Here is a 24048-nt window from a genome sequence, read left to right as displayed (position 1 = left end):
GATCCCAACGGCCGCTTCGTACAGATCGATAAGATCATCGAGACCCAAAAACGGTACGAACGAATACTTAATCCAGCACTATTATCAGCAGAAACGTCTAGTTACGGATTTGAAGACCTTTGCTTTAAATGGCAGCTTGAATAGATACTATAGATATTTTATTTTAATTTTATTGTATCAATAATGCCTTGTTTTGTGGCTTTGAAGATAGCTTGTTTTTCCGTATTGGGGGGCCCAAGAGGGGGGGGGGCCCATGAGTGGGGGGTCTGACTTACGGCACGCGCCCGCCGAATATGCTTCGTACGTGAGCGCCATCGTCGGCAAGCCCCTGCCGCTTGTCAACGTGGGTATCAGCTCGCCACGGCGCCGCTGAATTCTCAGTCGACGCTGACCCCAGAAGGTGAAAACCCAAGCTTGCTGTCATACTCGTTTCCTGTCAAGATGGGCGACGCCAAGAGAGCATACGACGGTGTTGTGGGGTACTTTGACACGGCGGATGGACAGACGAACTGGGACAAGCTTTTTACGTACTTTGTTCATGATGCGGCCACGTCTGGTTCCGATTCAGGGACGACATCTACATCGGCGTCGGACGACGACCCCCGTATCCTGATGGCGCCGTAGAGCTTCCGCACCCTCTCCCCGTTCTACGCCGACCGTACTGGTCCATTGAGGAAGGGGGGGTACGGCGCAACGCTCGTGGTGGTGATGCAGGTGAAGACGATGCTCGTAGATCCTTACACGCCACTGCATGTGTACTCGCCTTTTTTTCCTGTTTTGACGTTCCGTACGCTTCGGAAAACCTGTACAGGCCCTTGACATACTCTACCAGCTTTTCTGTTGAGTCGCCTGCGGTTGCCATAGTGCCTCCTCTCCCGTCTGCTGCAGCAGCAGGTTAGATAATGAGAGCCTACGCAAACGGCGAGGTGTACTCTCTCGGTGGAAATCTGGCTCTGAAGCCGAATTCAAAGGCTTCCAGGTTAGGAACCTCCGTCAATGGCGTTGTTGGAAGTTCGGGGAGATGGTGAGCAGGATGAAACGGGTTGAGATTGAGAAAATGACAAAGAAAATACACTGCATAATCACCAAATACGTATGGAATACTCCGTAAATGTACAGCATATAGCCTCACCGAACCTATGCATTCTACCTCTCGGCTCGGCACGAACTTGTGGCGGATTGGAATCGCAGTCATTATTGAATCGGCTCTTACTTTCATGGCGGCCCAAGCAGCCATGGCGGCTCCGGCAGTTATAAAGGGCTCTAGCAGTCACAACAACGCATGTATTCACACATCCCCGGCAGATATAGAAGCTCCAGCAGCCCCAGCAGTCACAGCAGCAGTTCGAGGAAGCTGGCAGGCAGCCTCGGCAGTCTGACGACAATGACAGCATTTGATTACGAGAAATTGGATTTGGCATTGATATGAATGTTTTATGATTCATTCAAATCCTCTCTGCGGCGTGAAACTGAGGGATCTGCTCTCCCTTATCGGCAAGAGCACGGACGGCCAACGACACGGCAAGGGCAGACACGGATAGGTCGAAGACAGTGGCACCCATGAGGTCCGCAAATGCCACGGCAGCGCTGAAAAGCAATGGTTAGAATTCGCTCTATGGGGACTGAAGAATGGATTACTTACCGCTCTGGCCGGGTCGGCCAGTCCCGCCTTCTCCTCGAGGGTGGAAACGCCCTCTTCGGCAATATCTGCCTCCTGCCCGATATCAGGGATCGCAGTGGCGACGACCGAGGTGGCTAGAGCACCGAGGAGCAGAACACTGATGGTCAACTTCATGTTTAATGAGTTTTAAGAGGTAACTTCTTAGCCTTTATGGTATGATCTTGCTGTCGACTTGATGTCGTTGTTCTAGCAGGTGGTCAAATCGGAGCGGCACAAGTTGGCCTTTTATACTTTGACACCGACTCGTCCTCGCACTGAAACACGAGTTGGTCTTTCATCATTTCAGACAATATGCCAAGGAATTCAATCATCCCCTCGTGGCTCCCTCACAGTGATGGGTGCCAACTTCGCACGCCACGTATCGGACTCGGTTGTAAGCACTTATGCACGACGCATGTCGATCGAGCAACCACGAAAAGTTCTGTATGCCAACTTGAAAAGATTGACTCGGTGCCGGCGTAAGAGTCTGGTTAATTGCCAAAGGCCTCCTTGACAGGATGGGGGGCGACCTCGCACAGCGTGGGCAGCAGCAACGTCAGGGGAGGCCGTTGTGACGACGCAGACGGGTATGAGTACGTCTCTCCCTTAGTGGTCTGTCTTCCCCGCGATTCGACTCAATGGGAAGCGAGGTTCAGGCATCGTAAATTGGCAAATGTCCATCCAGAGTTGAAGACGAGGGGATTGAAAATCTATGCAATGTCACGCTGAGTCAGATGCATGCATGAGGAAATATTGACAACTCTCTTGACTCAGCAAATTTCGGCTTTTACCATGGGCTCTCGACTCCGATAGCTCCGTCGGGTCGTCGGTCTCGGGCATGCCACTGCTTGTCGTCTGACCCGGCAAGGCAACTGAGTGGGAGCAACGAATCGAGCGACGGGCAGTGAGACTCGTCGGGCCAGGTGATTAAAGCAGCAACGGGCGGCTCGGCACGAGATGGGCATGTCAGGGTGTTGGAAGAGCTGGCGCGTCCATGGGTTGGTTGTGCGTTCAATTCTAATTACGTTTCATTTATCAGTCAGCATCGTGCCCGGGAGCATTCCTGGTTGGGCCGTGTCCATCGTGGCACGACCTTCATACTGACCACGACTAGCCCAGCATCCCCACCCTCCGTATTCGATCCAATAACAGAAGGAGAATGATATCCGTCGAAATCACTCCTGCCTCCTTTTGGGGAGGTCGAAAACGTCGGACAGAGACTAGATTCGGAGCGGGATGAGCTCTGAAAACAAGGGACAAGTCAGTGCCTCACCAACAGCGACGATAGTACCGCAATATTGCGAGGCTGATGACAAGTATGGTTGATGCTGCCCTGCTCATGGTGCGTGTCACGACTGCTATCACGGGCACTCGAGGGAATCGGAAGCTGCTCGTGGCCCATGCCGGTCGAGTTGAACGCGTACGCATCTCGTCAGCGCCGTCACCGACTCGGCACAGGGCTGCTCAACTGACGCCAAGCTTACTCGCCGGGGAGAGAAAATTGTCCACAGCATCATCTCGTTTCAGGCATGCCATGCCAAGTCGGGGAACTCGCATGTTTGAGTGGGTGAGGTGCTGCTCGTCTGTTTGGGAAACCAGATGATCAAGCGATAGAATGGTGGAACGGGAGATGGGGCGAGACGACGTCATCCTACTTGCCGGGAATCTCATGGATTGAGACCCATTGATTTGGTGCAGAGAAGAGTAGGCTTTGATACTCTGCATGTCGGCTGTTGAACGATGCAGGTGAGAAAGCGAAAGCGGGGTTGCGTTGCGTCGACACGAATCTCCTTCACCGTTCGTGAACAGTACAGGACAGTACTTGTAGATGACGACTGGCAAAAGGTACGAATGAGTACTAGCGCATGAAAAGTACAGATTTGCGTGCTGCACGCAGCTTTACGCATCCTCAAGTACATGTATTTATATGTATCTACCCCTATCAGCATGTATTTTGGACGACATGTTCGACAATTCGTATCTGCACGTAGCTATATGTAGAGCTTTATGTAGTTTTTCACAGCTTTACGTAGCTTCAGCTGGATGTGGCTGGATGTAGCTGAATGTAGCTTAATGTCGCTGAATGTAGTTTAACGTAGCTGAATGTAACTGTAAGTACGGAGGTATGTACTTACCTGCACATGTCTCCTCCATCTGCCTCGCCTCGTACGACCTTTTCCGCGGCCTGACGGTGACGACTAATTGCATATGCAGTACTCCGTACATATTAAGTACGTACATTTTCAATACTCCGTACATGTTAAGTACGTACACAGCACACTGCCGTACTGTACATGGTACCTATTACAACATGAATATTACTTACACCTTATTTACATATCCACGTTTACATACATACATGTAATGTACTAGTAGGTGTGCATGAATGTACATGCTTTGTTACTGCCGTTACCTGTGGTGCAGGTATTCTCGTCTCCTTCCCGCCGTCACATTGGCATCCTCTTTTTCATCATCGCTTCGTCCTTACTAGCATCTAACCGTCACTGCTGTTACATGTTATTCCCAATCCTTGTCGTATGATACATAACCCTACATCCATCGCACCCTCTCAGTCTCTGCCTACCCTGCGAATACTGAATCGAGATGACCTCTTGTGCCGATGGTTCCTGTCAAGTCCGAGATCTCAGTCGCGAGGAGAAACGGCAAGCGTTCAATCATAACGTTGACAAAGCCCAAGAGACGTGGAAGGACCTTCGCAATGATCTCCTACGCGTTGGGGACGATTTCTTTGCCCATGTGACCGACATGACCCAAGTCGAAGGGTGTCTGCATGACGGCTGGGATGAGCTCATCCATGCAGCAAAGGTCATACCACCCGACAGCTCTGAGCATGACCGACTGGTTACACTCATCGCCGATTTACGCGAACTCGGACCATTCGTCCGAAGAAAGAAAGAAGCCTCACCCGCTGATGATGACGGCAACAACGACGAGCCAGCCGTCATGCCCAACGGTCAGCAACTGTGGACCGACCTACCCTACCTCGCAGAACAACTCCAAACGTTTTGGATGAACGAATCCATGGAACTGCCTGTCGACGAGAGAAGGAGCCTTGCGGTGATGACTGCCAAGCTATGCGCCTCGGGCATCTGCTCCTACGACATTTCCCCATGCGCACTCTGGCTCTTCAAGGAGGCCTTGGAGACGGATCGGCCACTGACTCGCTCGTCGTCGATGGATAGCATGTCCGACGTCGATGCTGAAATCCTTCCCATTGCAGATCTTCTCCCTGCCTGCGCCGAGTGGCTGCATTACAGCAACTGCAAGATTGCACAATTCTCTGCCAATAACTGCAACCCCGTGGGCGATGGCGAACGCCTCCTCTGTCCTGGTCCCCTTGCGGCCGAGGCCATCGTCCCACAACATGGCTTCAGTCTCGCGAGATGGCTTTTCTGGAGACGTCGGCTTGGTGACCTGTATCTCACTGGCGACGAACAGGTCGCCAAGATGGCTAGGGTCTGTTTTGAAGCCATGGCAACGACAGGACGGAGTATAGGCATCGAAATACCCGGCGAGAGGAGGTATTTAGAAAGAGTTTATGACGCCTTGGAGAAGGAGGTCACGAACAGGGGCTCCACCGTCTGTGTTGCTGTTGACGATATCGAGATTGACCCTGCATGGGCAATCGAGGATTAGACAGGCTCACGAGTGAGGACCATCCTGCGATTGCTTGGCTTAGACACACAGGGATGCCCAGATATAAGACGCAACAATGACTCCACCTAGGCACTTTTTATTTCACCATTGTAATTCCTGCATGTTGTATACTTACTCCATGAATAATTCGGCCGGCCACTACTCCTTGACTTGTTGACCCTCTCGAGGCCACCACCAAGGTTTGTTTTGTGCTCGGTCGGGCCAACATCGACTTGATTGCAAGAATTGAGTCATCAATTTTGCCGGCTTCAAACATATGCGTACGTATCATGACTGATCCATTGGGTCATACGCATACTGTATGAAGAGGGCGGGGGGGCGTGGTGGTAGGCCAGCGCTTGCGAGCCAGCGCTTTGCGCCCTCCGAGGACAAGCATTGGCAACATGAATACGAACAGGGATGACACCGCCGTGCCGTTCCATATTAGGCTGGCGATGCGCCAACAGGCCAACAGGAGTAGAGGTAAAGCACGGACAGGATCAGGCGGCAAGTAGCAAGAAGTTGGTAATGATACGGGACAGGATGATGGGAATTGGGGCGAATGGGAAACGTGCGGCGCTGTCCGCTGTGACATTTCGAAACTGCGTTCATTCACCTCCCTGAGTTAGAGTGATGGAGATGTGGGCAAGGTTCATGGTGCATGTATCCGTAGAGGCACAGGCCGGTTAGGCCTGTTCCCGTTATAGACTGGCGATGCGCTAACATCTGAGAAAAGTTGGATATTGTGGCCAGGATCAAGGTGTTGGTATTGATGCGGGCTATGATCATGGGAATACGGGCAAATGGGAGCGCGAGAGAGGCACTTGCTGCCAATTTTGAAACTCCATCTCCCGCGCAAGTGCAGCGTTGCCAACCTGCCCAATGACAAGAGCATATCATCAGTCCCGTCTCGCTGGCCAACAGCTGGAATATGTTGGAATTACAAAAGTACTATGATATGGTAAGAAATCAATCAATAGGTATAGTTTATTTTTGACCTCGATAAATTCCGGGACCGCCTGCTGCCAACATTTCCTCCTGGGTTCATAACAAATAGTTACAACGACGCCTTTCAGGAACAGACACAATACCCTCTTACTTATTTTTCGGCCTTGCAGGAACGCATACAATGAGTGCTCTTGAAACTGATATTTTAATGGAGCTGTAATTCGACGCTGTTTCCCCGTCGAATGACCCTTGCAAATACTACAACTTTTGGCAGGCCTTCCTCTATTGGAGTTTTCCACAAGCTGAGAACTATGCAGTGTCTGCTCAACAGATATCCAGTGACAATAGTCGCAACAGGATTAACTTTGCCGTACGACAGCATTTCAAGCCTAACGTCGATAACATCATAGCAACGTTGATGATCAGTGGGGTCTGCTGCCCAGCCGAGCAGCACGAAGCTGGCAATGAGGAGGAGACACAGAACAGCCTCGAAATCAAAAAATTCGAAGAGCAAGTGGAAAATGAAGCAAACAATTACCTAGGCCTGACGGATCAGCCAATTGTCTACTGTATGACGGCGTTGGGCGCTAGAGTACGTTGTTGGGTTGTTCGCAATAAGAGGGGACATCTGGGCAGCAACCTGGAACCTATTTTTGGTCCTAACGAATCATCTTGCAATAACGGATATATCGACATTGCTAGCGGTAAAGCCAGCCAAATAATGACGTCTATTGCCTCTGTAAAAGAAAATTGGACTCGTTGGGCACTGGATAGGTTTGGGAACAGTTCCACTGATGGAGATGCCTGTCTGAAACAGATATCAAACCCTTATACCCAGTGCTTTGGCCTTACAGAAACGCGGAGAACGAGCTATCTTGGCAGCAATGATTTTATGCGGCTTTTTCTCGACGATGTACCGATTATCAACGAGTCTTGCAAATACTATAATTTTTGGCAATCCTTTCTCAGTTGGAATTTTCTACAATCTGAGAACTATGCAGTATCTAACAAACAGTTATCGAGAAAAAACGGTTATTACAGGATGAATGTTTGTGTACGACAACATTTCCAGTATCAAGGCGACAATTGCATGGCAACGTTGGCGATCTGTGGTTTCTGCACAGTCAACCAGTACGGCACTGGGAAGGAGGAGCAGAGCCAGGACAGCCGTAATATCGAAAAAGTCGAAGAGCAGGTAGAAATTGCAGCAAACGAATATCTAAACTCAATCAATCAGCCCTTTGTCTACTGCATAACGGCATGTGGCACTAGAGGCCGTTGTTGGGTTGTTCGTAAGAAGAAGGGAGATTCTCGGAGCAACCTGGACCCTATGTTTGGTCCTAACGAATCGGCCTGCAAAACCAGATACATCGACTTTACTAGCAGTAAAGCCGGCCAAATAATGTCATCTATTGCCTTGATGAAGGAAAAATCGACTCTTTGCCCAGTGGATATGTTTAGAAACAGTTCCGCAAAATGCGGAAAGCTGTCCAAATAGCCGACCGCGGATCGCCTCTCACAGTTCCGCTAACGTTCATTTCTTACGGCAGTTATATCGAGGAAGGCTTACTGAACCCAAATTGGTCGATAGGAATGAGTCAGATTTGAGATTCTGACCATGTGCTGAAACAGTTATGCGCCACGCCGTCCTTGCCACGAACATGGCAAACATGCGGCCTTCATTTCTGGGGGTGACTTCTTAGCCTCTCTGGCTGCTTTACGGATGAAGATTCTACTCTGTTTATGAAGTGAGCGTTCTTGGGGCTCTGATATTACGAATGGTGTTTGCGAAAGGTCGTGGTGGTTGGAAAGTTGTCGTTGCATCGCACTTGAAGTGAAGCCTCATCGCTGAAATAAGCTTGTCGTATTTTTCATGCGCCTGCACTAGTACTTACGCCTATTTCCACCGGCATAAAGCTATGATTATATAAACAGCCACATAAACTGAGAGAGCAGATTTGCATCGCGGGCTCAGTTCATGAGTTCAGTGACAGTCTGTCACAATCTAACAGGATGGCGGTCCAGAGGCTCTGGCGTGATACGAGATCGGTCTTGGAGGTGGTGGTGAATTATCGTCCTTGCACCGATGACGAAGCCGGTACTCTTATCTTAGTTACCCACCCAGTTTAATACCCGCTTTAATACCCAGTTTAATTCATCATTTTCTTGCAACACGTACGTGCGCGTGCCCATACATGTGCTTGCCGCGTAATGTACAGAGTATTGGTGAGGGTATTAGTGAGTGATGAAGTACCCGCACCCCTTACTACATACAGGGCCTGGTCGTATTTATATCAGTTCCGACGTTCCGACCCAACTTCGTTGTGTTCCTGTAGCTTGTCATGCCATCTGTCGAACGTCGCCAAAGGAATGACTGTCCATCATCATCGTAATATCTGAGCCGCGTTGGGTCCCTTTGAAAAGCGGCCTATGTCTGGTCGGCTTTGCTGAACGGGATGGAATAGAAAGTCTGTACGTCGTCTTTCCCAATCAACCCGACCAGCTTCGTGGTGGCCTCTGTCGATGAACGTGGTAGATGGAGGAAATGAATGGTAGGTGCCTTGGATCTGTCAGAGATGCGCACTTTGCATCCTGGGCAGGATTGCCCCGAGCCGACTCCTAGGACCTTGCCATTGCCTGCCATTCGTCTCGTCTCCCTCTAGCAGCTTTTGAATGCCTGCAAAGTCTTCTCTCGACGACGGCATACACCTTTGAAACGTCTAGAGATGAGGAGCATCGGCGTTACAGCCGGATGATATTTTGGGTAGTGTAGCACCTCTTGGAGACAATAACCTTGCCAGAATCCGGCGATGACGTACCACCCGTCGAGATCTGGCGCCTGGTTACGGGATAACTGCTTCATCCATGACGTCGTAAAAGCTCGCAGCCTATGGAAACCCAATCAACATTTTTCATGCGGCTATAGATGGGGCAATATGCTTTGACTCTATCGAGTTGGAAGAGAAGAACATGTTTCGTCGCTGTCCAATTCCGCGGGCCGACATTTTGAGTTGGTGCCCACCCCTTACAAATCGGTCAGCTATCTGCGAGTGCAAGAGAGCCACCTGGGTGTTACGAATTTGAAGCTCTCCAGCCTTGATCATCTGGCAGCTGCCATCGATGTCCCGGGACTCTGGTGGCAGACTATTCATCTGCCGAGAAAATTCGCGATGATTTATTTATGCCGAATCAGATGTGAGCTCTGCCCCATGTCCCCGCGTAGAATGCTTCCAACAGTTCCAGGGCATAAAATTGTAAGCCGCATGGAAGCCGAGTGATAACTGGACTACTGTTACACTATATCAATGGACATGAAGAAAGCGTCGGCATTGTGCGGATCGATTCTGTCCGTCGAACCTGCGACTTGGCGCGAGTCAGACTACATTTCTGGCCTTTCGAATGGAGCGTCGACCGTGTCCCTACCTATGTGCTGCGATGTCATTCACCAGAACGGACGGCGAATTCGATGCAGTCATGCAGTTGACGACCGTTAGTAGACTGGAATGAATTTGGTCTCACCAACAGTGCTATGCCATCTACTTCAGGCAGAGAAGCCCCATGCCCATTGAAGGGGTACTCCTTTGCCCGAAATTGTACTCCGTACTCCGTACTTCTTGGTACATTCAACGCAGTCAGCCGTCGGTCCATTCTTGCTTCTAAACCTGCTGGACTCTGCGTCCTTGAGCATCCTGTATACCCGCACCACAATGGTCAACTGTCCCATCACGGTATTGCCCATGAGCTCAATACCCGAGTTTTTCTTCACGGATACGTCTGAAAGTATTAAGTAGTTGAATGCCTGTCACCGAACGCAATGACCGCCCTTGTCTTGGCCATAACGGTCGTTGTGGGCGATTAGTGCCAGCGAACCTGGAGATGGTATGTGGGCGGGTTGCTGCGCAACAACAGCTTCTTCCGGGAAAACAAGACATTTTAATCATTTAAGTCAGCCGTCAATGATAATACCTACTTCCGTCACAGTTCCCCGTCATTTCTAAATGAATCGATGCAAAAAACATGGCAACCCACAGTTTCCTGGCTCGCTTGCGAAACTTGTCGGGGAACAAACACCAGAAGGAAATTGACAAGCAGCGAACGGTACTCGTTCTTTCATTCATTGCCCGAGTGGAGCGAACTAATCCTCTCAATAGATAGCTGCCGGCTCTGGGGCCGCAGCTCCGGCGCATGACTCGAGCCGGCTCAACGTCGTCAAAGTCGTCCTCCCAGGTCGGACGCAAAACTCGAGTCCATCGCCATCGCAAGAGACGGCGTTTTCGAGCTCTCCAGGTAAAAGATCCACCGGTGCCGATGAAGCGAATGACAGGGCTCGAGCGGGTAATCATGTCGTGCGTCTAACCGAGCAGGCCCTCGCGAATCCTAATCTTACCTCACAGCCGACGGGGAAATCATGGACATTTGGGATGTTTGACATTGGCAAGCAGCTAGGGAAGGGCAAATTCGGCCGCGTCTATCTCGCGCGCGACCGCATTCACGGTTGCGTCTGTGCCCTAAAGGTCCTGTACAAGAACGAGCTGCAGAGAGGCAACGTCGAGAAGCAAGTCCGGCGCGAGATTGAGATACAGGGCAACTTGCGACACCCCAACATCCTCAAGCTCTACGGTCACTTCCATGACAGAAAACGGATCTGCCTAATTCTCGAGTACGCTGGCAAGGGCGAGCTATACAAGCACCTACGCAGAGCCAGGAGATTTCCGGAGCCAAAGGCGGCACAGTACATCGCCCAGATGGCGGGCGCGCTGCGATATCTGCACCGGAATCATGTTATCCACCGCGACATCAAGCCCGAGAATATTTTGGTCGGCGCCCAGGGCGAGATTAAGATTTCCGATTTCGGCTGGAGCGTGCATTCACCAGAAAACGACCGGCGACAGACATATTGCGGAACGCTCGACTACTTGCCGCCCGAGATGGTCACTCCACGATATCCGGACAACTCCTACGACGAGAGAATCGATCTGTGGGCACTCGGCGTTTTGACGTACGAATTTATCGTAGGCAAGGCACCGTTTGTGGACACGCCTGTCAGGACGACGAGGAGAATCGCGAGGGCGGACATGCAGGTGCCGTCCTTTGTCAGCGCAGAAGCGACCGACCTCATCAAGGGAGTGAGTTTCCCTCCGCAGGCAGGTGCCTGTATTTTTTTATTATTTTTTTGCACGCTGACATGGTGCAAGTTGCTCGTCGTCGATCCCGACAAGAGATTGACGCTCGACCAAGTTCTGCAACACCCCTGGCTCGTCAAGCACTGCCGGGAAACGGGTAGGCCCAACAAGCCGGCGGAGCAGGCAACGAGAGCCAGAGAAACGAATAAATGAATTACGGCCAAGCATCGGCATTCCTGGCCGAGCGCGCAACGATGGATGCATTGCTTCGGAGTTTGGCGCTACGTGAAGCCCTTTTCGGTGGGCTCACATTGTTGTAGATTTAGTGAGCTGCAAGCATTGTTACTTGCGATGACGAGTGTTCTCTCTTCCTATTCTTCATTTGTGTTGTTTGGTCAGACGATGATTATGATCAGTCACCATGGTCTCGTACGAAACAATTTGGTTTCATATTTCCTGTTCATGACTGTTCATATAGTACTGATACCATTGAGGAATACTGCCGAAATCATATATGCAAATCATATATGCAGATGCAATCACCTGCTTTGCTTTTTGGATCTCTGCACAGCCTGGTCAGGTGGCAGTATTTGAACAAATGGTTTCCTCCTTGTTCATGACTGTTTCCATCGCAACGATACCATTGAGGAATCCTGTGGAATGCCAAAGTGCCGACGCATCCACCTTCACCACTGCTTGCAGCCCACTGCGTAGATGCTCGGCCGTTTCTAATTTCAACAAAAATATAACTTGAAGCAAAACAGTGCAAGCTATTGTGCACAAATGCTTCAATAACTCGACGGCCTAGCCGAGGCGCTGCAGGCGATCCCTCACGCCTTCGACTGCCGCATGCAGACTCCTCGACAAGAGGATAAAAAGTCCTGACCCATTAACTCCTTTCAACTACATATTGAACCATATTGCTTCGTTGGGTTAGACATTCTCGTCCCGCCGTATCTGGACCCAGATGCTTCTACAAACTCGCTGTAGCAGCCATGCATCCGTAGCTACATTCACATACTTCAAAGTAGGGTCAAAGCTACCATCCCAACCCTAGCCAATACTTTGGCCTGGCTAGAGCATGCCACGGCTTTCCCGACAGAGGATGGTGGAGGCCAGTGCCCGGCTTGAGTGCAATGGCTTTGATTCAAATAACATGGCGTTTTGTTGGTCAATACTGTCCTGGTTCATATTGGCATCGAGCTTTTCATAGAGACATACGTGTGGTATTTGATACAGCACTCAATATATGAGACCTACTTACGGTGTACATGTACTGTACGGAGTACGTACTTCTGTACTAACGGCGGAGTACGGAGTAATGTTGTTACTGTGCAGTAAGACTCTCAAGTACAAGTACGAACATGATAAGTAAGTACATGTACTTACGTACTTACGTACAGCAAATACAAGTACATGTATTCCTCCGGATGGAATGATGCTGTATTACAACTGTTACAGTGCAAGTACTCGTAATACTGTACAGAGTAAATATTCACCATTCGATGCTTTCGATGCTGACATGAGTCAGGACAGGGTTGGGTTCGAATCCAGCTTGGCGGGGTACAGCAAGCGGCCCCCAACTTCACCCCACCATCGAGATTCAAGCTCAAGACCTGAGGCCTCCACGCCGATCCATCACGAACGTCCAGTCAGCCATGTCCATTTCTGACGCGAAACTGCTCTCTCAAGGGCCGTTGGTGCGTATTCTCTCCGCCGTAGCACCCGCGCTCGTGCCCCAAGCTATTGACTGACGGGGATGTAGCCCGACGACGAGGCCCGTTGGGTGAAGCTCACCAAGTACGCAACCACCCTCGACGGTGACGTGGCGACGGCGAAATCAGCCAAAGCTTGACTCACACGCCGCGCAGAATCACCTACCGAGACCCCCACGGTGCCGTCCGGACCTGGGAGTCTTCCGAACGCCGCACCCGCCCCGCCGGCACCGACATTGACGGCGTCGGCATCATCGCCATCCTCGACAAGCCGACCGGCAAGGAGCTCATCCTCCAGAAGCAGTACCGGCCGCCCATCGACAAGGTCACCATCGAGGTCCCCGCGGGGCTCATGGACGCCGGCGAGACGCCCGAGCAGGCTGCCGTGCGCGAGCTGAAGGAGGAGACGGGTTACGTCGGCGAGGCGGTCGAGATGTCCCCCGTCATGTTCAACGACCCGGGCTTCTGCAACACCAACCTCCGAATGGTGCACGTTCGCATCAACATGAGCCTTCCGGAAAACCAGGATCCCAAGCCGGAGCTGGAGGAGAATGAGTTCATCGACGTCTTTACCGTCCGTCTAGCCGACTTGTGGGAGGAATGCAAGCGACTCGAGGCCGAGGGATACGCCATCGATGCTCGGGTCGGCACCTTTGCCGAGGGCATCCTCACCGCCCAGCGGCTGCAGCTTTGACCTCCCCGCATGCCGACGCAGTCCCGATGCGAGCCCAACGGGTCCGACTCTTCGCCTTCGGCAGCTCCTGTACGTCGCCAGTATCACCATCGTTCGATGTGGGATAAAATTCGGTGCGCAATCTTCCCACCGCCACTTGGCCCGCCTCTGGTGGAAAAATGAAGTGATGAGCGACAGCATGTGGTCCCCCGCCGCCTGACCAAGCTACGTGTTCCGGCGACCTGACCGAGAGCGTTGTTCACGGACTCTCTTGCACATTCCTGCGCATTCCGTTGTTGCCGTGCACTCGCACACTCGACAGATGTCTGCCACGACGCTCTTGACCGTGCGATGGATCGACTTGCTTGCACGTACGTAACATTGACATCAAATTGCCGTGATGCACGGCACAAACATTCGGCCATGCTGGCACGCCTTCATTCCTCGCTCGGGTGCACAGGTTGATTGTCGTGCGTTTGCTCCAACACGTACGACATGCCCAAAGAACATGAGTGGGTTCCGACACCTGCAGGAGGAGATTGCTTCCCGATTATAACATGGTGTTCACGTACGGATAGGCACAAGACTATACGATGATCATTATCTATGGAGGAATTCTGTGCTACAGTCGAGAGCAAGGACGGGATGAGTGCCTACTTACGCAGCACCTAAGCAAAATTAATACTGTACTAATACTAGCTTATTAGTATGCTTTCTCGTACAAATGTGTGGTTCCCGGGACTCACGTGCTGTATTCATTATTACTGTGCTCCGTATTTGTACTGTATTTTCACGAATACAGAGACGGAGTAATAGTGATTATTAAGTACAGAACGGGTCTATCCGCGGGCGGTTCAGTGACGTCAACAGCCGCGTCGCCACCCCACCTGCTAGGCAACCTCACCATCCCACTGTATGCTGCCGTCGCTCTTGCCGCAGCTGTTCGCTCAGCCTCATACGCCTGCCAACACCAACCGATCACCATTATCCTTCCTCCCCCTTCGCTCATCTCCCATCCTTCATCCTTAATCCCCCATCAAGTTGTGCCGATGCTTATTGAATTCGCGACCCTCCTACTCCTCAGCTTCATCATGGCACACATCATCCCTGCCACGCTCCTCCATCGCCTGCGCAGCATGGAAACGGACGTCTACACCCCCAACCCAGCGCCCGGTGACACGGCAGTGCCCGGCGACACGACGCCCGCCAGCGATGACGGTTACAATCCCACGCCCATAGACATCGCCGTCACGCGGATCATGCTCGTCCGCAGCTTGCGCCTGCCTCCAGATCTCGTCGACGCCATTTTCGACTTTGCCGAGTACTGGGCCCATTCGACCAACGCCATCAACTACACAACCGAACACCAGGACTGCCTGCGCGTCAGTGGCAGCAGCCACCTTGAAGACAGGTTCCTCGTAGGTTGACCTCGACACGGCACTCTCCCCTCCGGCCTCGTCGCTCATCTTGCTTGCCCTCCCAGCTCCGCTCGTACCCCCTTGGCCTCACGGGCATCGACGGCGCGCGGAACCTTGTGGAGGAGCTCGCGTACGACACGAACGAGGCCAAGCCTCTACCCCTATCCGAAGAACACGACAGGCTGTTCTTTGCCAAGCTCGTCCGCTACCCCACTCCGAGGCTCGCGAATCCATGTCGGAAAATCGTCTTTTCCCTCCGGAGCAGAGACCAGGGCTACGGCGGCCAAGTCGGTGCCCGTGGTACCTACCGGGCCGCCTGGACCTGGTTTGAGGCGGGCCTGGAACGGTTTGATGCGACGCAAGACTGTAAGCACCGCCCGCGACGCAACCCCAGCGCGTGCTCCCTCGGCCGGCTTACACTCGTGTCATCAGGCGACAGCAAATGCACCTATGACGTCCGCCACGAAGTCCCCTCCTCGACGGCTCCGCAGCTCCCCGTCTGCAGCATTCGGCCGATGCGGCCGGCGATCCAGCGCGACGGGCCGGATCAGGACTTTGAATACGTTCACCCCCTCCACGGCCAGGCCTCCCTCGAGATACACCGCAACAAGGTTGCGACGTGGGATTGGCAGGACCACGTCGTCACCTGGTCCTACCGCGATAACACCGCGGCCGATTCCGATGGCGGAAAGGTGCTCGACGAGGAGGGGCGGGGGCGGGCGACGGGTGACGGCAGCTTCGTGCGAGGCCTGAAGATTGGTGATGTCGTGACGGTGTGGGCGAAGGCGCGCTTCCCCGGCTGGATCAACTTTGTCGAGTCCGTCAAGATCGACATCTACTGGGCAGTGTAAAGAGTGTCCGGAGACGACGAGGGCGCTTCATGAACATAGCAACCACACTGCCGCTTCCCTCCATTCACACTTGGATCCTTCCACTCATCCGTGGGAAGATGCCGACCTCGGTCCTTCATTCGTTGTAGCCTGCCACGGCACGCACGCTCATGCTTGCTTCCTGACAGGTTCCCTGGGCTCAAGGGTGTTCGTAGACACGACAGGGTACATGCAATACTCCTGTCGCCCTGGTACTAAGTAGACACATGCTCCTCGTACAAGCACCTGAAGAGACCGAGTTTGGTCAGCGTCTTGGACGGAGACCATTCCAATGCCTGCTTTGTTGTCCAAGCACTCGGTGCGCTGGGCAAGACCCGGGCGAAATACATACCATGAATGGAAACGAGAACGAGAACGTTAGTGCAAGTGGAAATGGAAATTCGGCTCGACACCAGCACCTGTTTGAAACTCAGTATCATGGTTGGCACGTGCAATGGTGTGAGAAGCTGACTCAGCGATTGCATCATCGCCAACCGCCTCGTCGATAGGATGAAATGATGATTGATGACGAACCAACCCATTCGAGATTCAACACGACACGTTCGGCCCTGATGAACAGCGATCATGGTGTCGCTGCGGCCACTCGCTACCGCGCCGCGGTTGCTGCAGAGGCCACTGCAGAGGTCACTGCAGCGCTCAAAATCACCATGCCCACCATGTCAAGGCAGCTGGCAGTGCAACCCAGCATCCCGGCAGCAGCCAAGAAGACACTTCCAGGCCGGTGCGACACGACGTTCCGGGGCGGCCTCTAACCCTGCCATGGCCTTCCCCTGCCTCGATGCGATCGAGTCCCGATCGGAAACGCTCAAGGCCGGTGCCCGTCCGAGACCGTCGTCGGGCCCCGAACCTTCCTACACCTCTGGCGTCACCCTCACCTACCAGTGTCATAAACCGCTCGAGCTCGACTGGGGCGGCGTTCTTCCCGAGTTCAACGTCGCCTACGAATCCTGGGGCGAGATGAACGCGCAAAAGTCCAACGTCATTCTCCTCCACACCGGCTTGTCGGCCTCGTCGCACGCCCACTCCACGCCGGCGAACCCTCAGCCTGGCTGGTGGGAAAGATTCATCGGGCCCGGCGCGCCTCTGGACACGGACAAGTATCACATCATCTGCACCAACGTCATCGGAGGATGCTACGGCTCCACCGGCCCCGGCAGCGTCGACCCCGGTAACGGAGAAAAGTACGCGACGAGGTTCCCCATCCTCACCATGCAGGACATGGTCCGCGCCCAGTTTCGCCTGCTCGACGGCCTCGGAATCGACAAGCTCTACGCCAGCGTTGGCTCCAGCATGGGCGGCATGCAGTCCCTGGCCGCCGGCGTCCTGTTCCCGTCGAGGGTCGGCCGCGTCGTCTCCATCAGCGGCTGCGGCCGCAGCCATCCGTACAGCATCGCCATGCGGCACACGCAGCGCCAGGTGCTCATGATGGACCCGCATTGGAACCGTGGCTTCTACTACGACGGCATCCCTCCCCATGCCGGCATGAAGCTCGCCCGCGAAATCGCCACCGTCACCTACCGCTCCGGGCCCGAGTGGGAGCAGCGCTTCGGCCGCCGAAGGGCCGACCCCGGCAAGCCGCCTGCCCTGTGCCCCGACTTTCTCATCGAGACCTACTTGGACCACGCCGGCGAGAAGTGGTGTCTCGAATACGACCCGAACAGTCTCCTCTACGTGAGCAAAGCGATGGACCTATTCGATCTTGGCCGCGAAAACCAGCTCGCAACCCAGAGCCGGCGCGCAGCCCGCGGCAACGGTTCCCAAGCGGGCTCCCTCCTCCACTGCAGCCTCACCCTCCCTAAGACGCCGTACGAGGAGCAGCCAGAGTCTCGGGGCGACGATGCGGCACGCATCGAGCCCGTATCCTCACGGCCGCCCGCCGATCTCGTCCTCGGCCTGGCACCCCTGCGTGACACGCCCGCATTGGTCATGGGCGTCGCGAGCGACATTCTTTTCCCAGCCTGGCAGCAGCGCGAGGTAGCCGAGTCGCTCAGGCTGGCGGGGAACAGAAACGTGACGCACGTGGAGCTGAGCGAACAGATGAGCCTCTTTGGCCATGACACATTTCTGCTGGATTTGAAACACGTCGGAGGGAACTTGCGCATGTTCTTGACCTAGCTGAGCCGGCTTCGAACCGACATGAAGTTCCCCATGGGAACCCTGACATCCCTGAAGATGTGCCCACAGCTTGTTTGCCTCACATTGATTAACTGGCATAATCCCGTCAGATGGAAACAAGAACGATTACAGCTGAGCATGCAAGAAGATGATAATCAACAGCGCTCAATGTGGGATGCAGCGACAGTATCTATACGAACATGGCCTGGCGACTAGCTGGAAGTGCTCATCATGTCTACATCGTTGAGGATGCACAGCGTCAAGGTGCGATGCTTAGCCTTGCCCGAGGGGAGATTGGCCGCTATTCACCATGCTCTTATCAGTGCAGCATGCCTTATTTGCCACCAGCCTCGAGCCTTCATCCGTCGAGGAAGGCACATCGATGGCCGGATTGCAGGTGAAAAAGTCAGAGGGTGTCATTTGAACCTGGAGCGTTTCGACGGGCCTACAAAGCGATCCGTCGGGGTTAGCATCCTCACTCCGAGGGACTGGAATTCTCATTAAGCTCTCACATGACGGGCCAGTCTTCGACTCGGGGATTGTGAGTAAGTCCAAAGACAGACCAAATAACAATGTCTTCGTCCTCGACGTTGTCGCCTCGCGCCGCCGCGTCCGCCACTCCACCCTTCTCTCGACGACTCTGCAGTGTGTAGCGACCTCCGGCGTAGAGCTCGTCGTCCTTGTGCTTGGTCACCCAGATGTGGTGCTTCGTGAAGAGCGCCCGTTGCGCCTGGATGCTGCTCGGGTCTGCGAGGAGCAGCTGCGAGGGTGGCATGGTGATCTTGTACCCTACAGCCTTCCCGCTGATCGGGTTCTTCTTGGACCTGTTTTGCACCTTGAAGACCCTATTTCGAAAAGGTGCGAGGTCGATTCCTGACGAGGTCGTGATGGGCTTCGTGTGCACCTCGTACAAGTTTCCGTTCGGATTAGCGAGTGCATGGCTGGGAACCGGTAGACTCTCTTCCTGGACGAGTGTGTTGGAGTGGCCGTCGATGGCCGGATCGATGCGGAGACAAAACAGGTGCTGGTGATTCTGCGCCAGCGTTCCCGGGTTGACCACATTTCCCCAGGGCGCCGTCTTGCCTTCGTCTATGTTGACGACCGACACGATCCCCGTCGCTCTCGCTTCAAACGTGATGCCTGCGGCCTGGTCAAACTTGAAAGCGAAAATGTACTCGTAGTTGGCAAGGGTGATGATGAACTGGACGACCAACTCCCGACGACGGGTGACGACCGCGCGACCCGTCCTCCAGTTGGTGTGTTTCCAAGAAATGCCGTCGTCTTGCTCGTGCAGGCAGATGACCTGCTTGGTCGCGACGGCAGAACCGTCCGAGTTTGTCAGGACGCCGTCAAAGTACTAGACGGTATGGTCAGCAAGCCCGTGAGTTGACTTGTATGTCCCACATGCTCCGATCCGTCTGAGAAGGGGGCAGGAGGGGAAGGGGGCTTTGCCTTGATTGCTCCTAGACAGTCGCATCCGAGCTTGAGGTTGTTGACAGCATGACCGAGGCCGCCATCGCCAAAGTCGAATGCTTGCTTGCGGTGAAAGGGCGCCCTCGGGTCGGCGTACGGCACCGTCTGGTACGAGCCCACCTGAGTCAGCGCTTGGCTCAGCCGACGGGAGCTGGCTGCTTCCGCTCACCATGTCGCTCATGCTCAACCGGTATAGGACATTGCGGCCGTCGTATCGAATGTCATGCAGGACAGCTCCCTCGCGGGGGTTGAAGGTAACTCTGAAGCGCCACTTCTGCCACTGGACGAGGTTGGCATCCGATACGGTGAAGCTGGGGCCTTCGGGCTGCAAGACGACCAAGGGCTTGACGTCCTTGCGCGTGCCAGCAGTCAGCAGTTCGGGCACATACTCGGCCGGCCGGCAGTGATCGAGGACGGCTTTTTTATGGCTTATTCCAGAAAATGGATCCCCATTTCCGCCCGTGGCAGGCTCGTCGACGCGCACAATCTCGCACGTGCTCGCGTCCATGATGGGGATGAGAGGGAGCGGATACGAGTAAAAGTTGGCGTCTGGGTTGCCGTGGCGCGTGTCTTGGGCAAAGCAGAGGGCCTGGAAGAAGCGAGTTGCGCCGTCGGCTTCATCCGGCGCGCCATAAGGCCAAGGTTCGAGGACAAGCTCGAAGCCGTCCGGCAGCTCGATCGTATTCAGCTTCTCCTGAAACAGCGGCGAGGCTTTGACAGACTCGATCAACTTTTCAAACTCGAATCTGGACAGTGCGTTAGGTTTGATGTCGGTGTCAAGGAAAGCAAGGAGGAGAGGCAGCATCAAGGAGGGGGTGGCAGGCGACTGAGAGGCGGACCCCAGGGCAAAGGAAACGGCAGACGAACATGGTCAAGCTTGCATGGTGGCCGGGCCCGACTATTCGATGATCGACACGTTGAGAGGTAGAAATATCGATGACGGATTCATGATATTCGGCAGCCTTGGATCCACCAATAACGTCGTATCGCATCTGGGCGAGGCGAGCTGGTCGCGGGCTCCCGTCGTCGATTTCGTCCTGGCCGGCATGCTCTCGCTCGAGGAAGGGGATCATGTCTGCCTTGTGCGGCTCCAGCAGATAAATGGCTCGGAAGTCGATAACACAACCGGGATGCAGCTTCAGGACAGTATCGCGCGCATGGTTTGTCTCGTCGAGGCTGAGATCCGAGAGAGGGTGAGGTGCCATGACGGCGAATATCAAGTTGGAATTGAGGCAACCAGAGCCTTCCTCCGTCCTTGTCCAGCCGGGTCTTGTGTCGTTGTCGATCGAGGGCACTTGTTCGCAGCGGCATCGACAAGATCAACTAGGCGGAGGAATAGAGACGGACGAGTTGCGGTGTTCACGGTAGCCCTCGCTACCATGAACACCGCGGTCTTGGCCGCTGGTGGAGTGGCATGTGCCTCGGAATTTCCCGGTCCATTTCCGAACTGCTGGTCCGGTAGGAATGGTTGGTCAACGGACAGACGGACGATTCGATGGGCGGATGAAGGGTTGGACGAGTGCCAACGTGTCAGCTGACGGCGGTGTGCTCCATCGCCGTTGCAGTGTAGTTGGGTAGTTGGACGTAATCGGAATCGGCCTCCGATCTCATCATGATGGAGGACGAAGCGGGGTGGTCATTCGCTTGTAGCGTACCGGACGGAAGGCCAACACTGAGCCAGCAGGCAGCGTCAGGTGCTTCCAGTGGTCCGACGCTTGAAAATATAGGGTTAGCGGGTGCTGGAAATTCACAGACAGTACCCGGGACCTGCTGCCATTCCATCCAAGTACAGTACTGCGTTACGAACATTGGGCTTTAGATTTCCCAACTCAACCAACGTGTTGTATTTGGATATCATGAATACCATCCTGCTACCTAGTATGCAGTACTGTATACTTACGGCACAGCTAGGTAGGCATGTACCTCGGTGCTAATGTAGTACTTGAACCCAGGCAGGCAGGCACTTGCAACTACGGTACCAAGCACTTCCTACGCATCACCCGCAACGACGGAGAAAGCTTCATCCGTGGCAATCCAATGTCGAAGCCCTCGAGTCGTGGCTGTTCAACAGCTTCCCGGGCTGTCGCTTGGCCACACGCACAAAGCTTGAAGGAATGACGATCCCATGCAGCAAACATCTGCAGCTCGCGAATGCCACAAAGATCACCTTTCCTGCGCAGTGTGACGAGTGCAAAAATGGACCGTGGCACTGATCAGTCCAGTCCAGCTAGGAACAAACACCGAATTATGACAAAACAAGTCACGCGGTTGATGGAATGGCACCAGCACAATTACAGGGCTGGAGACACTTCTGCATTGGCCTCGATGACCATGACCAGTCCGCGAGGACGCTCGCAGCGGATCGAGCTTCAGGTTACCCGACCGACCGCCGTCCAGTACGCAAAACTTTGGCACCCTCCTCATGCATAAACCTTCCAACGATCGCATCGCGGGTAGCGATAATCTGCCATCAAGTCACAAGTCAGTCGCCTTCCTCACAGGTCGCTCGGATAGTCAGTAGGGAAGGGGGGCGATACGGTCCCACGGTGGCACCCAGAAATCCAGGCCATCAACATAGCACCAATCCGTCGTGAGCTGCCCTCGACCGACCATGGACGAGTCAGCAGAACATCCATCCAGCGGCAAGGCATTGAGGAGGGGGGGCCGGTTGACGCACCATCCACGTCTTGCTCGAGAACGATCCGTTGGGAAAGGCAACGTCCTCGCTCGTGAGACATTGACTGACGACGGTGTCGTTGAATTCGTAGGTTTTCACCACGCCGCATGTCGAGTTTCGACTGCCGCTGGCACAGCTGAAGCATGGCGCGTACTCCTCACCAATCTTCTCCGCTTGGAGCCAGCGTCGGCTGGGAGGGTCATCCTCCTCGTTCCGCTTCGACTTGAGTGCGGGGGACTCTTCCACAGCGTCGATGGATCGTCTCGTCTCATTGATACGTGGGCCGGGTCCGGGTCCGCAGTTGTTCAGCTTGCTTCGATCTGTGACGAGATGCCACCTTAGCCGGTTTCACCGATCCTGGCTCCTTTCAACCTACCTGGTGCCTTCCACAAGCCGGATCCGCTGACATGGCAATTGTCTGTCGTCTGTACACACTCAGCCTAGGTCTCGCTGCAGGTCGGCGGATCATTGCCCGACGAACCTTGTACCAGAACCTGTTTGGAGATGTGGACCATTTAGCAACTTGCTTGGTCGTTCATCACCCTCAGCTTCTCGACGCACCAGTCGCCCATAATCTTGGTATAACCCTCCGTCCAACATGTCAACGTCACGTCAACGTCTCGCCCGTAAAACTGCATCGACTCGGACGACGTGGAAGGTGCCCATTTACACTCGGAGAGATATCGCACCGCCGCAGCCTGCCGAGTGATATCGAGCGAGACTTGACCGCAGTATTTCAGGTCTGCCGAAACTGCAGAGCCAAGGTTTCTTTAGACCTAGCATCATAGGTTGTGGTGCAAGCGTAAACCTACAGTCGCCGGCGTACTCTATGAGATCGTACTCCGTAATGTAGCAGCTGTCAATCGTTTTCACTGCGAGGGAGAGTTAAGCGGGAACTCGTTCCTTGATCTCAGAGACAGTGACGTCGTACACCAACGTCGAGTGTCTCCCACCAGATCGCCGCTAGTATGTATTGCGTCAGCTCTTCGGTCGTTTTACTATCCCCCGTCAACAGTTATTCGTACTTGGTCCAGCAGGTCAACACCACCTTATCCCCGCCCCAGGGCACGTTCACATTCGTGCAGAGGTTGTACGGACATGTCTTGCATTGTGTCGTGTATTCCGCCGTCCCGTTGATCGGCTGTTTCGGTTGAACTGCAACGGAAACGGCGTCTAGGATTGGTGTCGCAAGTGCGAGAACGGGTGCAAGCAAAAAAAGAACAAGGCCCATGGTGAATGCGACACAACAACGACAATACAGCAGAGGAAGGTGGAACTCTTACTCATACGTCGAAAAATGAACCGAGAATTTCAGAGCGTCAACATGCTTACATCTATAAGCTTGATGCTCTCGACCCGGCACTTACACCAGGGGGGAGAGGCCGTTGAAGTGGCGTGATTCTCCATCGTTGCGGATCCGATGGATGGTAGCGAGCCAACGGTTCATGGTTCATACCGGGCATCGTCATCAATAATGCAACATTACCGGCTGCAATATTTCTTCAGCAGCAATCTCCCGATACGAAAATATGCAAGCGCAGGCAGAATAATCGGACCGCCAACTGGGGGACATTTACCGGTGTTGCATGCCGAGGACATCATGGCGAACTGGAACTTTACGGGCAGAATCTCACTGCAGCGGGATTCATCTCTTCTCGTCAAGCTTGCTGCTCGCTCGTTTTTGTCCCAACCGCAGCCT

The 24048-nt window shown here is 53.9% G+C and overlaps 8 protein-coding genes across 8 annotated transcripts; 5 read left to right on the top strand and 3 right to left on the bottom strand.

Moving 5' to 3' along the window:
- Nucleotides 1-1288: 1288 nt before the first annotated feature.
- On the bottom strand, nucleotides 1289-1795 carry DCS_05002 (uncharacterized protein; the record flags this gene model as incomplete). The annotated part of the gene is made up of 2 exons (XM_040802308.1): nucleotides 1289-1375; nucleotides 1643-1795. The coding sequence occupies 2 exons, from the start codon at nucleotides 1793-1795 to the stop codon at nucleotides 1289-1291; spliced, it is 240 nt and encodes a 79-aa protein (XP_040657341.1).
- A 2469-nt stretch (nucleotides 1796-4264) lies between these two features.
- Nucleotides 4265-5317, top strand: DCS_05001 (uncharacterized protein; the record flags this gene model as incomplete). Its single annotated transcript, XM_040802307.1, has 1 exon — nucleotides 4265-5317. The coding sequence occupies one exon, from the start codon at nucleotides 4265-4267 to the stop codon at nucleotides 5315-5317; it is 1053 nt and encodes a 350-aa protein (XP_040657340.1).
- A 4965-nt stretch (nucleotides 5318-10282) lies between these two features.
- On the top strand, nucleotides 10283-11601 carry DCS_05000 (uncharacterized protein; the record flags this gene model as incomplete). Its single annotated transcript, XM_040802306.1, has 3 exons — nucleotides 10283-10363; nucleotides 10417-11391; nucleotides 11461-11601. The coding sequence occupies 3 exons, from the start codon at nucleotides 10283-10285 to the stop codon at nucleotides 11599-11601; spliced, it is 1197 nt and encodes a 398-aa protein (XP_040657339.1).
- Nucleotides 11602-13046: 1445 nt separating this feature from the next.
- DCS_04999 (ADP-ribose pyrophosphatase) lies at nucleotides 13047-13797 on the top strand (the record flags this gene model as incomplete). The annotated part of the gene is made up of 3 exons (XM_040802305.1): nucleotides 13047-13088; nucleotides 13154-13188; nucleotides 13260-13797. The coding sequence occupies 3 exons, from the start codon at nucleotides 13047-13049 to the stop codon at nucleotides 13795-13797; spliced, it is 615 nt and encodes a 204-aa protein (XP_040657338.1).
- Nucleotides 13798-14825: 1028 nt separating this feature from the next.
- On the top strand, nucleotides 14826-16045 carry DCS_04998 (uncharacterized protein; the record flags this gene model as incomplete). The annotated part of the gene is made up of 2 exons (XM_040802304.1): nucleotides 14826-15194; nucleotides 15260-16045. The coding sequence occupies 2 exons, from the start codon at nucleotides 14826-14828 to the stop codon at nucleotides 16043-16045; spliced, it is 1155 nt and encodes a 384-aa protein (XP_040657337.1).
- A 798-nt stretch (nucleotides 16046-16843) lies between these two features.
- On the top strand, nucleotides 16844-18199 carry DCS_04997 (homoserine O-acetyltransferase; the record flags this gene model as incomplete). The annotated part of the gene is made up of 1 exon (XM_040802303.1): nucleotides 16844-18199. The coding sequence occupies one exon, from the start codon at nucleotides 16844-16846 to the stop codon at nucleotides 18197-18199; it is 1356 nt and encodes a 451-aa protein (XP_040657336.1).
- A 508-nt stretch (nucleotides 18200-18707) lies between these two features.
- On the bottom strand, nucleotides 18708-20877 carry DCS_04996 (copper amine oxidase; the record flags this gene model as incomplete). The annotated part of the gene is made up of 4 exons (XM_040802302.1): nucleotides 18708-19556; nucleotides 19604-19777; nucleotides 19842-20418; nucleotides 20540-20877. 4 exons carry the CDS (start codon nucleotides 20875-20877, stop codon nucleotides 18708-18710), a joined length of 1938 nt encoding a protein of 645 aa, XP_040657335.1.
- A 1169-nt stretch (nucleotides 20878-22046) lies between these two features.
- On the bottom strand, nucleotides 22047-23756 carry DCS_04995 (uncharacterized protein; the record flags this gene model as incomplete). The annotated part of the gene is made up of 6 exons (XM_040802301.1): nucleotides 22047-22136; nucleotides 22350-22669; nucleotides 22726-22783; nucleotides 22907-23100; nucleotides 23162-23221; nucleotides 23717-23756. 6 exons carry the CDS (start codon nucleotides 23754-23756, stop codon nucleotides 22047-22049), a joined length of 762 nt encoding a protein of 253 aa, XP_040657334.1.
- Between the last annotated feature and the right edge of the window lie 292 nt (nucleotides 23757-24048).

Source organism: Drechmeria coniospora, chromosome 02, assembly GCF_001625195.1.
Source record: "Drechmeria coniospora strain ARSEF 6962 chromosome 02, whole genome shotgun sequence".
Classification (NCBI taxonomy): Eukaryota; Fungi; Ascomycota; class Sordariomycetes; order Hypocreales; family Ophiocordycipitaceae; genus Drechmeria; species Drechmeria coniospora.
Note: the sequence above shows the minus strand (reverse complement) of the source record. Positions and strands in the feature narration are given on the sequence as shown.